This window comes from Sycon ciliatum, chromosome 4 (assembly GCF_964019385.1).
Source record: "Sycon ciliatum chromosome 4, ocSycCili1.1, whole genome shotgun sequence".
Classification (NCBI taxonomy): Eukaryota; Metazoa; Porifera; class Calcarea; order Leucosolenida; family Sycettidae; genus Sycon; species Sycon ciliatum.
Genome location: NC_088646.1, coordinates 35,666,210 through 35,683,621, shown reverse-complemented (window position 1 = coordinate 35,683,621; position 17,412 = coordinate 35,666,210). Strand labels below are relative to the sequence as shown.

Here is a 17,412-nt window from a genome sequence, read left to right as displayed (position 1 = left end):
CTTGAAGTAGATGTGGTCAAGTATGCTACCATGTATGTGTGCATGGAATATGCATGAATATATTTGGGTATTGTGTACATAAATCAGTGAAATCCAGCCATATATGCACATAAAAAATGATATCAGTTATCCAACATATTCAGTTATCCAACATGCCTGATTCCCGAAGTGGTCGGATAAGTGACATTCGACTGTACATGTATCAAGAGTGCATACACAAGACTATGCAACTGTGGTTATGGATCAGTGCGCGGCGCGCTGCCTTCATTACGTAACTTGCCTCGATCACGCTCTGAAAGCATGCACTCAAACCCACAATTTCTCGTACGAGCCCATCCGCTTTTGCTCGATTCGTTCCAGTCTAAGAAAAACATCTCCTCTCTTCCTTGCTTACCGCCATTGGTCTCTCCTCCCACAACATCTAAAATCCTGCCAATGTTACAATACATTCACACAGCTACTGCAGAATGCAACATACTAGTTGATATCCAGCCCTGCCCTAGCTTCTCCTGCTATTCAGTTCCCCTTTCGTTCTTTTTCTTTCTCCCCTCTAGCTCTATTACCGCCATGGCTGGCTATCGCCCACATCACCATTTCATTGGCTAGTGCCACGTGATTGTGAATAAATAAATAAAAAATAAATAAGCGATCTCTATTTTGGCGCATGAGCTCAAGTTCCGTACGAAAGTTCATTTCCAATCAGAGGGAAAGTGTGGTGTTTGAGTTTCTGCAATGCGCCGACTGCAGCTGAATGATGTAATGAAGGCAGCGCGCCGCTCATCTGGCCTATAGAAAAGAGATCACAGTTGCATATGTGTTTCACAGTTGCGTACTCTTGTTTATGGCCTCTTGCATGTATGTATAATTATGCTAAATGCTGATGTCACAGGTTGCAACAAGAGAACAACTGATGTGTACACACAACTCCAGATCTATTGCATAAAACCACTCCCACTGTGAAGTTTTTGTTTTGTTTATATGTCATAATGAATCATCGATATGCCGCCATATAATTATATATACCGTCCACGCATTGCCTAATCACCGCATCACTAAGGTATCCCCATGAGTGGACAAATCTCTCAAGTGAGGCGCATAATTACCGGTATGCCGCCTTAACCAGTCAACTATTCAAGAATTTAAAAGAACGCCGTTGATGTAATACGTATAGATTATAGACCGGTTAGGAGGTCTATACAGGATATATAGACCGAGTAAAAGACCGAGGTCCCCCGAGGTCTTTTACGAGGTCTATATATCCTGTATAGACCAACTATGAGGTCTATAATCTATTTATCGTGTTCTCCACGCAATAGTTTCTCTTCATATACGACATATCCTTGTAATTCTAGTATTATACTATAGCCTATATATACAGTCAGACCTCGCTTAACCGCACACATCTGTTTTCCACAAAAATATCCGGATAGGCGAGGTTACCGGATAACTGAACACACATACTGTACATGCATGTGGCATGTCAAAAGCAGTGACATCATACATACATGTAGACAGGTCCTATGCAGTACAACTACATGTAGCGTGCCCAGTATGTAAAACAAGCGAGAAAAATGACAAGTGCATGCAACTGAGTGCTGTCCGCACACACCCAGCAGATCAAGTACCTCATTTGCTTGTACAACTCCTTGATACTAGCTTCTGCAAGCGCTAGCCAGCCACATGCAACCGGATACGACGAAGCATTTTGTACACATTATAACCAGTTTGTACACAAAATCATGCACCGGTATGCGGATCGCGAGGTCCGGTTATGTTGTATGCATAACATATGCTGCACATCGGTAACCAGCGATTTTCTTCCGGATGGTGAGGGATCCGGATAAACGAGGACCGGATAAACGAGGTCTGACTGTACCGCATTGTACTGCATTGAAAGTCAAGATCATTGTTTAAACTAGGTTCAGCATCGGTAGCACAGTGGCTGGGTGGTAAGGAAGAGTGACTGAGATTCACAAGGTTGTGGGTTCTAATCCCATCTTGTGTATTTCTGCTTTCTTCAAAAATTTCTTTTTCTAAGTTGGAGAGAAAATTTCTAAGTCCAAGAAGTTCTAAGGAGTCAAATATAAGTAGTCAAATATATCGCGTATTTGACTAAGCAGTCAAATACGCGATATATTTGACCGCTTAGGGGCCGTCCAAGGTTACCAATAATAATTATTTTCAAAACGAAATGTTTTCGTTTGTGGGTGGGTGGGTTTGATGGAGTTTCGTTTTGAAAAGAATTATTGAATGCTGATGGAGAAAGCCCAGTTACTTCTGGGTGTCGAAAATTGACATCAATATTTTATTGGAATTCGTTTTACCTGCAGAAAAGGTGGGTGGGTGGGTGGGTGCTGAAAAATACTAAAACTTTTCGTTTTGTAAAAACAATCGGTAACCCCGGACGGCCCCTTAGGTATCAGGGAAATTAGTGGGGTCAAATACTAAGAAGGCGATAAGCATATATATGCGCGTTGTACACATATTATCAGACGTATCCTGGACTTGATGACAAATCCCCATTATTTTGATCCTGTTCAAATTGGTGCAAAGAAGCGCATGTGATAATATTATGTTTACACCAGGGGATTGTACTCTCTGGTTGACACCTGGCACAGACGTCGTAAACCGTGCACTCGTGCGAAGAGCATTGATTGCATCATAAAAATGACATCGGCTTGAAATTCTGTCGGGACAGCACAGTACTGTATGCAGGAGTTGCACACTCTCGGGGTTAGATATGGAGACTCCCTCAATTTGAATAGGCTAAGGACTGTGGAGAATCCGTAAATACAAATTTTGTATTTAATACAAGTATACTCATTACTTTTGGTTGCAGTGGTGTAGTGCATCTGTACTGTGGAGTCACAGGTCACGGCTTCTGCATGTATGACTCGTCAGAAATGATTTCAACGACAAACGCTCTGATATATGCATTCATAAATTGTAATCGTTTCACTCCTACAGTATTAGATTCTGAGATGCACACACAGTCCTTTGTTTGTATGGCTGTACAATCGTGGGCATTCATAATCAAGCTGTGAGCCCTGTCAAACCAAAAGCCAAGTCAGCATTCTCTGCCCACAACTGCAATTTCGCACTAACAAACTCAAGACAACATGTGACAGTGGGTGTTACAAGTTCTTTGCACAGCCAGCAGTTATCATTGGCAACGATCGTGACAACAGGAGCAACTGAAGTAAAGCCAGCAGCATCGTCAATGACAACAACAACAACAACAACAAGTCAACAACTGTGAAAGACAGCAGCGGCGGCAGCAGCAGCAACCACATGCCACTGTCCAGCATGCTATCATAGGCAACAGCAGATACATCAGATTACTGACATTTAGCCTGCGTTAAAAAAAAGAGTCTACAAAAGAACCAGGTAGGCTTCCAAAGACTTTCGAAAAGAAAGAGAGAAAGCCAAAAAAACTTCACTAATATATTGCGCATTTGTCTTCAGCAGCAAGTAGGTAAGCGAAAAGAACAGCAGCTAGCATGATCAGCGGTAGCAGTGAACGATAGAAAGATATTCTGTTATGCGTCTCTGTAGACCTTGAAGCTTCAAGTTCGCTCCTCAGTTCTTGGTTATGTAGAGCAGCAGTGAGTCTTCGGAGCAGCTATGGCTGGACAGACGATTGATCCCCGGCACAGTGAATAGTTTGCATGGTGAGTCGTCGAATTGACAGCATTCATGCGGCCTTCTGCCGGGTAGCTTCATCTTCCTGCGGAGCCTGTCCATTACTTTAGTCAAGTTCAATAAATTTCGTTAACTTCTCCAACCTACGTGCCTGGGTGCTACAGTAAATCACTTCCGTCTCCCTCCCCTTCGTCGTCATCCTCAGCTAAGGCACCGTGGAGGCTTCCTTGTGCTTGGTCAGTCGATAACCGTTTTGCCTTCTCTTCCTCCCTGCGCTTCAGGCAAGCGGCTTTCGGGTTCAGGTTTTTTTCTGAATGCACAAAGCAGAGCAACGGAAAAAATGTGTTGGCTGGCAAGGAATCACTCTGGTACATTGCGAACATCGTGCACACCGCGATCCTACTACAGTACTTTGAAGTATGCAGAACTTCTGTGCACATGCACATGTACTTTGTAGTCCTTGGTGTGCAGCTGTATGCTCCTGGAGCAACTGTCTCTAACACTTGAAGAAGTTTCCATATATGCAAAATAGAGTAGAAATCGAGCCACAGCATTGTGCAGGTCATGTATGTATGCCTGTTGCTGCTCTTCAATCAAACGTTTGCATGACAACAGCTCTGCCCGATCAAGCATCGTTACTCACTTCTAACTTCTTCCTCGAGTCTGGTGATGACCTGAACCGCCGTGTGAAGGATGGTTAGCTGGAGATAACCAGGAACAATAGTGCACAATGGGCAAGAGTGTTACAGAACGGAAACGGTTTCATTTGCTTTCGAAGTACATGCGTCTGTACTTTCTATCTTTCTTTTGACAATCACGATGGTTTGTGGGTGATGCTATCAAGCCACTGTGTGTAGAACAGGCGGGACCCTCCCCCCCCCCCCCCCCCCCCTCCAAATAACGCAAATAGAGTTCAACTATCCCGAAGAACATCACGAGTAAGTTGCACAGTTTTGGGTGAAACTATTAAAATGAGCAAGGCACAATGACTATGTACACCACCTAGTACCTACCTTTGTCTGCTGCTTTTCCGTAGGTGCATGAAGCGAGCACATATGGCCAAGCTCCACGAAAGCTGTATTGATGTCTTTCACTCGATTCCTTCGCACAGCAGATAACGACACCAGCAGACACAAGGATACGCACTCAGCCAACGAACCATGTACATTGTCAGTTTGTCACTCAATGTGTGTGTGTGGGGGGGGGGGGGCTCCAGCAAGTATGAACGAAGAGCATATTGCTGCATTGAGATACATGTACCCTCAACGGAAGTTCCTGCTCAAAGCAGAACACATCTATTCGAAGTAGAGAACATTTGGACAACAAATTGGTGCGACTTCATTCCAGGAGCGACTACCAGGCCGCTTGTGTGCGTCCTGGTGCAATGAAACTATCCGCATTTCGCTCACGTCGAACCAAACCGGCAAGTGCATGCCAGCTTACCTCTCCCTGTCATTGTTCGCTTTTCGGCGGTCTTTTTCTCGCTTGACTGTATCTGGTCCTGCATCTCCGTCAGCGCATTCATCACTACTGTCCTGTGGATAATCAGCACACATACGAGCAAGAGAAGCACGCTGTTAGGGCTGCGTTGGTCGTACTCATAGCACATGCCAATGGGAGATCTGAAAGTAAGCCACCGGCCAGGGCCAGTTTTCGCGTGGGCAATTCTGACCAATATGCTGTACACCCCCCCCCCCTGCTTGCAATGTACACATCTGTGTGTATACGTATTTGTGGGCTATACTTCAAAGTACATATAGACACGACAGCGAGAAGTACAGACCGTGAATTGTGAGCACCCATCCAGTGCTACTTGCGACGCTGTGCCGTTAGCCAGCTGATTGAGCTTGACGACGCAGGACGACAAGAGTACCACACGGAGCAGTGTGTGCTTAGAAACGACTTACTCAAACTATAATCTGTGTTCACTTCATAACACATCAACCTATACACACAAAACCTGACTGGGGCTGCAGTATTTCATTAGTCAACTAAATGAAGTGGCTTCCGAGTTTCCTGGCGTTATTCGTTGGGAGTTTCAGCTCTTCTTTTTTAGGTGAATTACAAGCTTCAAATGCAACACATGCCAAATAATACAACCGAATTTACTATCAGTATACCCCCCCCCCCCCCCCACACACACACACACACCCTTCTTCCATCAAACTGCTTGTACCTTGATCTGGTCTTTCACTCGGATGTCCTTTGGCTTGGTACCCGCAACACCAGCGGACATGCTTGCCATTTGCTCAAGCGTAGGCTGCAGAGCACTGGCAGACGTTGCGTTACCCACTGTCATAGCGGATCCAGTTGGCAGCATGCCTGCAGCATTGCTGCCTAACCCAGCTTGTCTTGCATGGCTACTGGCCGCTGCACCTGCATTCACACCGGCATACAGTCCACAGCACACAATCCAGCAGGGCTCTAGCAAGGCAACACACACACTACACTAGTCAACATGCTACAGGTACTGTGCTGGGTCAAGGGCCCTGCATGCGAATGTAAAGAGAAACACAAGACATGTGTGCGTGTGTGTGTGTGTGTGTGTGCGTGTGTGCACGGGCGCACGCATGCGTGTGCGGGTAGGTGTGAGTGCTAATGTACATGAAGAACGTGTAGCATGAGAATATGAGATTTTCACTCCTGAACTGCTCATGACCGGCACTGAGCGCAAAATGACAAAATGAGATGGAAAGAGAGTTCCACAACTTCCACTAGAGGAGTGCAAACAAGCTACCTACCGTAACGCGGATACGCCTGCAAGTCACCCGGCTGTACACAACATGACAAGAATAAAAGTAAATTAAAAATCGATATTTGAACATCACCTACCAGTATATACTGCAGCACATACATGCAGTACACTCAAACGCCTCTTATCCGGACGCCTCAGATACGGGCACGTCTCTCTACCGGGCACCTTCAGCTTGAGTTCCTATAGCACAAATGCTTCGAATTTGAGGTTTTTGAACTTTTTTTCCGTGTGTGGAAGTGCTTATTTTTCACTGCCAACCTATGTAATCCACACATTTTTACCAATGGGTTCCTTTTGTATCCTGAACATGTGCAATACGTTCCAAATAATCTTCTTCAAAAAATGATATGGTCCATGGTAGGTGAGTTATCCTGAGATACGGGCAAATCTGAAATACGGGCAGTGCCCGGTCCCAAGGTGCCCGGATAAGAGACGTCCGAGTGTACAAGCTTCGTGTTTTCTGTTGAAATAGAAAAAAAGGTTTGTTTTTTTCGATGGATTCTCAGACCATCACATCAACATCTAACATCTCGCTAGACCCCCCCACACACACACACTTAAAACCCTGTGAAAAAGCCTTTTTTTTAACCCAGCTGGCATGAACTTGGTACCATAGGGCTTGAAAGTGATGACGTCAAAACGGCCAGAGAGTAGTAAGTTGACATCAGATTTCTATTTTTGGATCCACTAAGGTGTGACTTTGCTATTGCCTAAGTATGTGGGTGCATAGCAACCCACTCATGTCGCATGCAGGTGTGACTTTTATTTCGCCACCAGTTGTAACCCCGCCCCAGTAGCCAAATCGGTCAGTTTCACTGGCTACATCACCATACTGTGGGTAAGACCGCTTGAAATGTGCTTGGATCCATACAAAAACTGGATCCAAGTGGATCCAGTTTTTGAATTTTTGAAATTGTTGCTATGCTGTGACGTAGCACTTTCAAGCCCTATTGCACAAGCAGTGCAAGAGTGGCGTGCCTGATGACTTACGGGAAAGCCGGCTGAAGCGGCTGCAGCAGCACTACGTGGCTCTATCGCATCGAGGGAATCGGGAAACGAACTGGAATTGGAATACACGCCCTGCAAAAAGCACAAACAGAGAATAGAACAGCTGATGGTGAGAGCCAAAAAGTAAGTTCCGAGCCTCAATCTGCAGTAAAATACACCGGAAATAACATGTTATACAGTATGCACAGTGCTAGTCATGTGACCAAAGAGTCACCTCTGCGCCTGGTCTGGTACACCACTGTGAGTCTCGGCAGTGAGGGTAGTTGTTGATTTTATTTTTGATTCGCTGACCAAAATGGACAAATCATATCCAATAGCAACGGGGCGAATAAGGAGAGGCGGTGAGGGCAGTGCAGATCAGCGAGGGGGCGGGAGTCCAGAGCAGCACTTACACGCATGTTAGTCGAGCTAACACCTGCACCGGGACTAGCGGCCATTGTGCTGGACCGCATTGCACCGGAGCTGGCGCTCAAGGAGCCTGGATACGTGCCGTTCACATTAGCTGACAAAACGCCGTCACCAAACATCTGAGCACAGGCCACAGGAGAGCACCACGCCACAGTACATTGGTTAGATTACTAAATTATTGGATTATTTAATATGATCTTACAGCCAGGTATAATCACCGCTACTGCAACTCGACTACTAGTGCATCTTTCACAGAGTGAGTTGCCAAGATAGTGCAAGAACAGCCACGCATACAATATATACCACACTGCTAGGGATCCTAAATCCAGAATTCCTGAAAGCATTCCAAGCGAATATGACCGTGATTAAACTGCCAGGCAGCATACCAGCGGGAATTGCCATTATTTTATGCACTGCGTGAACACGGCATCACAGGGCCCAGAGCGACACCCTAAAGTATGCATTCCCAAAAATGGCTACCAAAGCACTCACCCCTTGACTACTGCTGGCCAGGCCGTGACTGGGCGGTAACTGGTTACTGGCACCGTGTCTCAGGAAGGGAGATGGATTCTGGCGATAATACGGCGACTGCGGGTCAGCGTAGACAGCAGATCTCAGCGACGACCCTGAAGAGCTTGCAGCAGCCTGGAGCGAGCTCAAGTCTGCTGCATGCAGGAGGCCGTTGGATCGATGAACACCGCCAGAACTAGTGGAAGCAGTTGCAGCAGCTTCGGAAAGACAAATCTGGGACGTGTTTAAGTCTATAGCACACAGCATCAACCAGAACAAGATGCAACAGAGGAAACATGCAACGTTAGTACTAGCACTTTGACTGTCTGTGAGCCATACTTCTATAAAGAGTTGCAAATCTAGCAATTTTCGAAAATGCATAGGTTATTGATCAATATTATGGTAGTGATCTTGGAAGTTACAGGCATACCCACACACAACACACACTAAGAGGCTGCCTCAGCGCTTCTCCAATCGAGCAGTGTCCGAAGTAGGCCATGCTCGCACCAAAAGTGACTATGGGACAGCATGATGGAGTCGAAACAAGTGGGCATTGAAAAGCATTCAGTGCACTCGCATCACCCCGTTTTCCGGCTTTTCAACTCTGCTTTCCAGTGACCAGATACTTATATCAGCTTCGTCTGCAATAGCCGCTTCCTCCTCATTTGTTGCAGAACTCGCGCTTGACCGGTCCATGCAGCCAATTCTTCAGCAGAATACCGAAGTTCTCGGCCCCAAACCTAACGCATGAAGGTCAGGCAGGGCTCCATCTTTGCTTTTACATGGAAAAAGATCTTCGAAGTCGTTCACCCTGCCTATTTTCGGCTGCCAAATCAGTGGAACTAGCGTTGTCACTATTGCTTTCCTGAACTCCTTTCGACTTAGCTGCATGTGTCAGTGTAGCTGGGTTGTGCAGTGGCCGCATGACGTCACGACACGCACTCCCCCCCCCCCCCCCCTCCCGAGATTCAGCTTGATCAAACATATGTCTAACCAATGCTCTGTTGGAGAAATGTGTGTGTGGGGGTGAGTGTGTGTGTGTGGGGGGGGGGGGGGGCAGGACCATTCGACTTAGCGCCCCAAACTCGACTGAAATTTCCATTTTTCACCAGACTTCCCCTTCAAAAGCCATGGTGGTGCTGTGGTGGGGGACGAAGTATAGACACAAAGTGTTACATGGTGTGGAGCAGGGATTCATGAAGGCACCTACTGATGATACTTCAAGGAAGTAGTAACTTTGACACTCAGTTGAATTGATTATTGGCAACACACAAACACACACACATGGACACAGATGGTGGCACAAGTCACACAGAGCCAGGAACCAGGCAGCAAACCTTAGCCTACACAGTTGTCAATCACCTTCTAAGTAATTGAGTCACTTACACACCATGCACAGACACACAGTACGGCTCCTAGCCGTCATCATGAGACACTCAAGCACTCAACAACTGACTTACCAGCAATGCTATCCTGCAAGCCAAACTGGATATCACCAACCAAAACAGACCAGACCAGACAGGCATAACCAGCAGCAGCAGCAACAGCAGCAGGCACAGAATTGATCAGACAAAAAAATAAAATGGATATATTCAAAGAGGGAAGCCATGTCCAGGAGGCGACAGCACTTCAAGTTCTTGGCTGAGTTATAATTTCTCCTCCAAGCATAACGCCTGAGTGCCAAAGCACTAAAGGTTGTCAGTCTTCCCTTTTTTTCTGACTATCTGTTGCCTGGTACACATACTGGCCCGTGACCTGTAGAGACATGCACCTTGTAAAATCTTAAAAAGTACTCAGTGTGCAGTGGGGATTGAAATGGTACCATGTTACTAGCATTTTCAACTACTATTTTGACGATATTGTTAATAGCGATGTGTGTTGTGTTGTTGGGGGGGGGGGGGGGGGGCAACTAGTCGTGCATCTGGGCCTGGAGTGGCTTAACTTTAAGATACAGTACAGCAGCATAATCGTTCCTGAATGTAGCTCAGTGCATTTTCTACTGTGGTCAATGGCTGCTATCTGCAAACACTGCCAGCAGGAGCTACTGGTGCTTACCTTCTGCTTATAGATCACTCAATTTGCACAATCGTAAATCCACATTGTCATTATGCAAGCAGCAGACTGCAGTGCGGTCCACAAGGACTTGTCAACAACGCGTTTATAAATAGCCCCCTTGATGGTGGACACTAAGATTTTGCAGCGTTTTGGTGTATATATTCACTACCACTAATCACCAAGCATTGATTATCTGATCCAGCATTAGTGCCAATCAGGCCCAAGGGCTCAGCAATTTATGACCGGCACAGGGTATACCAAACTGCAAACATCAACATCACTCTAAAACCTGTGACTATAATGAAGACGCCGTAAATCAAAGCCCATGCTGAGATCCCCCTCTCAACAGGGACTTTGTGAAGACTATTTTGCACATGGTCATTATGTCCACATCTCCCCTTACACGTAGAGGAATAGTCACCGGCGGCACAGCGATGCTACAGTCATACACAAGTCAGTGTGGTTCCAGCCGCTCTGCACCAATGTTGACTATCATTCAGCATCACCAGTGCATGGGTGGTTGAGTTGAAAAGCAAACAATGCATCCTTTGAACAATAGTTATGTACACTAGGGACATACCGGTACATGTACATGTAGGTTTGGTTGTGGCTGATTGAAGGAAATGGTACTAAGTCGATGGTCGGGTCTGCATTTGCTATAACATTCAGCCTGTACATAATACAGACCGTGAAAACTGTTGATGTGGAACTAGCAACATCAAAGTCATGGCGCTTACAATCATTAGTACAACTAACTAATTACTAGTACTTGAAAGTACACTTGATGTACGTGCTGCTCGCATAGCGGAAGCAGCATAGATCTACGCCAAAATGCAACACTGCATGCACTCACCCCGGCAGGTGCTGCCATCTGTCCGCCGGCTCCGAGATCGCTGCCAACGAATGGCATCATTCCTGATCAGGCAACACGGAACAGTACAGATCAAAAGAGTAACGTTAGTTTACAGCACAGAACGAAACAGGGTCAGTCACAGGAGGTTGCAGACCTCGCCAATGCGTGAAACAAACGCAGATGGCAACAACTCGCGCAGCCCTACTCCCATCAGCTTTGTTCAAGGCCAACAGGTAGGTAGGCCGGCAGCGGCAGCAGCCCACAGTTCAAGATCCAGCTCTAGATCGTCACGACACCGAAGAGCAACAATGGAGGACAGGTGCCTGTCCATCCTCACTTCACTGGCTGAGCGTCTGTTGCACACGCACTCGCACACTCACACCATGACCACGACAGCATCACGAGCATGATTATGCGCTTTCTGTGGTAGCCTATGCCTTCATTCGAAGCAAATGGCAACATTTGTAGAAGCGATACAAGATTACAAGCAGCAGCAGCAACATGTGCAGTGACCATCTGACAACTTGAAAACACACACACACACACAACCCAGCGCTGGCCGACGGCTGTCCGCACACACACACGCTCAAATACTCGCCACGGCTACATTTCCACTTCACACGCAGAGAGCAATGTGAACAAAGGTTCTCATAAATCTTCTACTGCTAGATCTGCTCAGAACTCTTGCACTGGAAGTGGAAGACGAGGTCGTTCTCCTCGGTCCAGCTCAGAATCCTGAGGTTGACAACTCTTTATACGTGTCTTCACCAGTTAGCGCTAACTGGAGACACGCGGCAGCAAAAGACTGCGTAGAACTACAAAACATTGGTGAAACTGCAAGTCCGAAAAGGCCAAAAAAAAAAAAGGGGGGATCGGGAGTCAGTCTGATCCTCAGGCCTCGCGCCTGCGCCTATCCGCTACAAGCGCAACAGCCAGAGATCGTCCTATCCGACCCGGCCGAAGCCGCTGCACTGAGTGAAGGATTACGACTGAGCGATGGGGCCACAGTCTGGCTAGGCTAGCCGTGGTATGGCACATTCCCCGGTCCGATCATACTCACTCACCGAAATGGAGATGAAAAGAAGGCGTAGATTCTACGGAGATCGACATACACTGTAGATCTACTAGTACTAGCAGTAGCACTGGCAAGAAAACAGACGTCTAGGAGCTCCTGTGCGGACGCGGTGACGGGGTCTTCTGGTGCATCGATCGCTGACAGCAGTTTGGCCATGCGGTTGAAACAAATCAAGCAACTGCCATGCATTACATGAAGAACATAGTCATTCAGCTAGCGACTACAGTACAGAAGATAAAAACTATAGAAAGCTTACCAGCCGTGGAGATGCTCGGGCAGCCATAGTTGCTGGCAACTAAACTCGAACTTGCGCATGCAGAATCCATGTCGAATGCGTCCGCAGCTGAGGACACCACAGATACCGGGTCAAATCCAGCTTCTAACGGGAAATGGCTAGCCGCATTCTCCAAGTTGCGCTGGCGATGGCAGAATGCAGATGGTGGCCGCTGAGGAGACGTGTCCAAAGAACACGTCACATACAACCCGACAAGAACAACAGACACAAACAAGAACAAAACATCGGCAATCAGCCAGCTAGCTAGCTAGATTAGATATAATATTATCCCTACGTTCAGTAAAATATTAATTTTTTTCTGTTTTTTTTTGGACCGGAGTGCACAGACTCAGTACTACTACTACTACTACTACTACTAGTACTACTAGTACTAGCGCATGATGCATGCAGCTAGCATGCGGTTGATCATGACCAGATCATCCCATAAGATGACCTCTTGACTTGTCTTGTATTGATCTTGCATGTAGACATACTGATGTAGAATGATTATGTAGATGTACAATCATGATATGACTGTACATCATACATGTGCACAAACACTCGGACTGCACAAGCACGCCAGGCCAGTGACCATGGCATCATTGGCATTCCTCTCTTTTGTGGTCAAAGTGTGAAATACAAAACACGCATGCGCGCAGTCGAGTCCGTGCATCTCATCATCTGGTCTTGTAACCATGGTAACCGCGGCGACCACGGGGGATCCCCCCGGGAGTGGTGCGTTCTTGCAGGTTTGCCGAGTCGAAGGTTCGATTGACTTCTCGTGTGCTCTGGATGGCAGTTGTGAGTCAGTCAAGTGTCAAGTAAGTCGGCGGAAAAACCACACCACTAGTCAATACAGTACACTTTTTTTACACATACATGTACATGTACATTGTACATGAAGGTAGACCGGATTGGGACAAGGTGAGGCCTTCAAAAGTTATATCCACGGACATTTTGTGAGATAAACGGTCAAGAAGTAAGTAACAATTGGCTCCCACTAGCACAGTGATCAAGTAGTCATTGTAGGTAATGCCAAGCCTGGATGGACTCTGGCTACCCTGTCACAATGGCTAATATACGGGTACAGTGTCCATAGCATCACGTGGATAGAGCCGGAGAAGGCATGTAGTGTGTGCATTGCGGTGTGTTTGTTGACCATGTGTTCAATTCAGGTCAGTGGCGAAACCCAGGACTTGATCAAGTTAGTTGATGCGGGATAGTCTTCCAAGAAGTAGTTCTGGCAGCACTAAGCAGTGTGTTGCACACAGGTGCTTGGCCATCTCTTGCAACTAGCTCAGATAAGAAAACAGCGGCGTGAGGCTGTTGATGTGCAGCACATACCTACGATAGGTCTTTAACGCCAGGTTGGATTGAGCACTGCTGATGATAACTGTTTGGATTGCAATCGAGGAAACCCTCCAACATTTTGATGTGACATGATTAGATTGATCGGCTTGGGGCTGGATTGGCGATTCAGCATCTGCACTGTACTGCCGCGCGCATGCATACACTTCTTGGGACTGCTAAATCCACACAGTCGTTGTGATGAAGTAGTGCATTGTATCCACACCATGACCGCAGGGGATAGCCAGCCATGCAAGAAAGTGAGACTCCTCGCTGTAAGGCTAACTCAGTAACTGGGCCATGGGAGCATCAATATATGCTCATGCTAAACTTCGAACCTTCCAAGTAACTAGTTGGAAGGCTGTTCAGTTGGAGTGCGCATCCAAGACGTGCTAGAGTTGAGTGTTAGTTCGTTGTAGAACGTCAGCACCGCTGGTCAGTGTCGTGCAATGTTATCACATGAGCTGATTGGTAACTTGTGGAGCTAGTGGCCATTATAGCGTAACGTGTACTGAAGTACTTCCTTGGTCCTTTTTCTCCCTATAAATTCATCCTTGCCTCTCCATCCCAGTCTAAAGTTACAAGAGATTGCAATTGTTTTGCTAGCCATGCAGCTAGTAAGTAGGAAAGACTCTGGATGCGGCACCACTCTACTAGACGAGCACGGAAGCAAACAGCTGGGCAGCTTTCTGGAAGTGAATACGAAAATTGAAGGTGTCATCTGACGCGTGTATTTCCTAATTATATGTACATTGCCAGGAAGCATGACTGTCACTGCTTCGCGTATCACTACAATGGTCTCTTTTTGTCACGTTCCGCTCGTCGCGCAACCTCAGCCATCTGCACTGGGTTTTTTTTTTTATTTACAAGAGCCATAAGCCATCATGGTGTTGGTCCGATTTTAAACGCACGTGCATTATCATAATCAATATAGCGTTTCTGTCCGCCCACAATGACGTCACTTCGTTGTGACTCGCATAGTGTCATTGACATTGCTTCGCATCGTTCTAGTTCGCAGGGACACACCAAACGAGCCTCACTAAAATATATAGGGCTTCTCTTACACAGCACTACAGATGTGCACTGAGCGAGTCTGTATTTCCTGGCGCGGTACGGCTTGGTGTGAAGGTCTTGACTGAAGACCAGGGGACCACGCCATCACAGCATTCGCCTCCCTCATTACATGCGGGTCATTGAAACTGAAAGTGCAAGCTCTTACACTTGCACTTACAGTGGGAAACAGGAATTGCCCGGAAAGATGTGACTGCGGAGACTGAAAGCAGCGATAGTGCGGAAGAAGAATACACTGTGTCCGTGTGCTCGTCTCAGCTAATACATTAATATTTGTCTTAGGACTAAGGAGGCAAACACTCATATTGTCCATACCTTATATTCAGGTAACCTCAGATCGTAGTCCAGAAGACAAGGCGGAGGGCCAGGAGATAGGCGGAGCGTTTCGGCTAAGAGCGACATCTCACGACTGTTCTTCGTTCCGTTTTACGCACTGTTTGCTATGGCAAGGTCGCCAGGAACGTCTGGTCTTGCGAGCGATGTGGGGCTGTACTCACACTCACACTCCCACCAAGGTCTTGTCGCAAAGAGAGCTCTAGAGGCGTCTCTGCTGGAAGTTTTGCACATGTACGGCCAGATGTAGCCTTTCCCGTCACCAATGCAGACTTGCTTCTGTCAGCGAACGTCAGCGATGAATGGGAGCCTGAGCTGTGACGTCGGAAACTGACAGTATTCAATGTTTCACATCATCACTCTGCCGCACGCAGCCTCTGTGGGCAAAGCTTTCTTCTCCTCGACTTGAAGCGGAGGTTCGGTGAAGAGCCCAGTCGGAGGTGCGTTTGTTTGCTCGTCTTGTTCTGAGGTCACTCTGGTTTTGTCTGTCAGCTGATCAGCAATGAAGAGGTTGGGCAAGATGTGAAGGAGGCACGAACTCTGGCGGGTACAACCTGGCAAGAGAAAGGCAGCGAGAGAACTGAACGAGCGCCTGGAGCGAATCCACTTCTTCCATCACAGAAAAGACCAACTTTGCTTCTGAGCGGAAATTGGAATATCCTGCAGTGAAAACCGGCCATCGAGCTCGCCCGTAACTTATCAATACAAGTCAGATAGTTACTACCAACTTGCTAAACGGTTTAGGCGGTGTGGCGACTGGCTGCCGGCTAGTGCACGACAAGATAATCGCCAATATCGCTGCATCTCAGCTTTCAGCTTCAGCGAACTCAACTTTCGGTTTACGTTAGTGTACGCCGACGGTCTGGCCGCTAGATGCAGAGCATTGATAGGACAATCGAGCATGTTGATATGCGCACAGGCCTCCAGAACTAGCATTGCTCAACTACAGTGTAGCCAGTGTATGACTGCACTCTGCAGCAGCCTTGATTAGTGGCAATGCTGAGCATTGTAGCATAGCTGCATGGCTGTAGTCTCTGTGCCTAGCTCCTGGCTAGGTGCATGGAAAATATCACTCCGTAGAAAGTACTACTAGTACTAGTAAGTAGTAGTTGATGGCAAGAGGGAGATTGCGATCTTCGACTAACGGTTTTACTTATACTGTAGCATTGCTCTATCCTATCCGCACGCTGGCCGCTGATAGGGAACGCAGCTTCCAAAGCACATTGTGAAGTACGAAGCACTTCACCGCTCGCTGATGGGCTGGCCTCAACAAGGAGGTTGGTTTCAGTTGCACCAGACACAATGGAAGTAGCCGCGGTAGCTCGCGCGCCATCGGTTTAGGCCAGCTATCTGTACTGAGTCTGTACATCTATGATTCTGTCTCGACCTGCTCCCTTACTAGTATACTACTCCGCGTGTCTCCTGCGAGAACTGAATCAGACGAGCAATGAGTGTGTCGGCGGCGATGTGTGCTGGCAAAGTGAAATTGAAAGCTGGGTGTGGCGCAATTGGACTTGCACTCACAGTTGACAGATGGGATACGAGCTCATGAGTGTGTTGTTGGTTCGCACTTTGCGGTAATGCACTAATGATACCTGCACATGAGCAGGGAATGAAAGATACTCTCCAGCACCAGTACCGGATGTGGTGACATGGATATAATAATATTATAATGGTAGACTCACTGATCCTTATGCACAGATACTGTATACAGCATTCCCTCACTAGTGGGACCATTGTTATTAGGCTAGGGCCTGTTTTGGACTTCCCACTCTAAATAAAGAATACAAACAAACAATAGACCAGAGATGGAAGGGCAAAAGTTCCCTTCGGTACAGTACTTGTGTGATGTTTGTCTTATGGTTTCTACGAGTCTAGAACTTAGAAGCGGCCTGAATGCACGAACGTACACGTCAAGTAGATCGTGGGTGCCTGTGCCGACATGATGGCAGTCACACAATAACGCAGCTTGTGTGACCGAATACTCTCCTCACCTTGGCGACGTGTGTTCTTGAACTAAGTTGAAGACAAACATACTGTTACTCCGTACATCTGGTACATGCTGCTTGCACGATCACATG

General features: G+C 47.0%; 1 protein-coding gene across 2 annotated transcripts; it reads right to left on the bottom strand.

Annotated features, from left to right (window-relative positions):
• Window positions 1-3,122: 3,122 nt before the first annotated feature.
• On the bottom strand, window positions 3,123-16,069 carry LOC135815916 (transcription factor E2-alpha-like). 2 transcript variants are annotated; one of them, XM_065329269.1, is made up of 14 exons: window positions 15,314-16,069; window positions 12,563-12,752; window positions 11,232-11,293; window positions 9,784-9,808; window positions 8,306-8,574; window positions 7,798-7,932; window positions 7,388-7,477; window positions 6,384-6,414; window positions 5,819-6,018; window positions 5,426-5,488; window positions 5,086-5,177; window positions 4,656-4,743; window positions 4,286-4,343; window positions 3,123-3,952 (listed from the first exon to the last, which is right to left on the bottom strand). In XM_065329269.1, exons 1-14 carry the CDS (start codon window positions 15,398-15,400, stop codon window positions 3,801-3,803), a joined length of 1,542 nt encoding a protein of 513 aa, XP_065185341.1. In that variant the 5' UTR covers window positions 15,401-16,069; the 3' UTR covers window positions 3,123-3,800. The 2 variants fall into 2 exon arrangements, with proteins under 2 accessions (XP_065185341.1, XP_065185342.1); XM_065329270.1 differs by lacking the exon at window positions 5,426-5,488 and having other exon boundaries at window positions 15,314-16,068.
• Between the last annotated feature and the right edge of the window lie 1,343 nt (window positions 16,070-17,412).

Bases quoted from the DNA above. Each gene is read 5' to 3' on its own strand.
- LOC135815916 (XM_065329269.1), bottom strand. From the start codon at position 15,400: ATGTCGCTCTTAGCCGAAACGCTCCGCCTATCTCCTGGCCCTCCGCCT. The intron at 7,478-7,797 runs GTAAGTGCTGCT...TGCTTTTTGCAG, and splicing joins TTAGCTCGACTAACATGCGT to GGCGTGTATTCCAATTCCAG. The intron at 4,344-4,655 runs GTAGGTACTAGG...GGTTATCTCCAG, and splicing joins CGGAAAAGCAGCAGACAAAG to CTAACCATCCTTCACACGGC.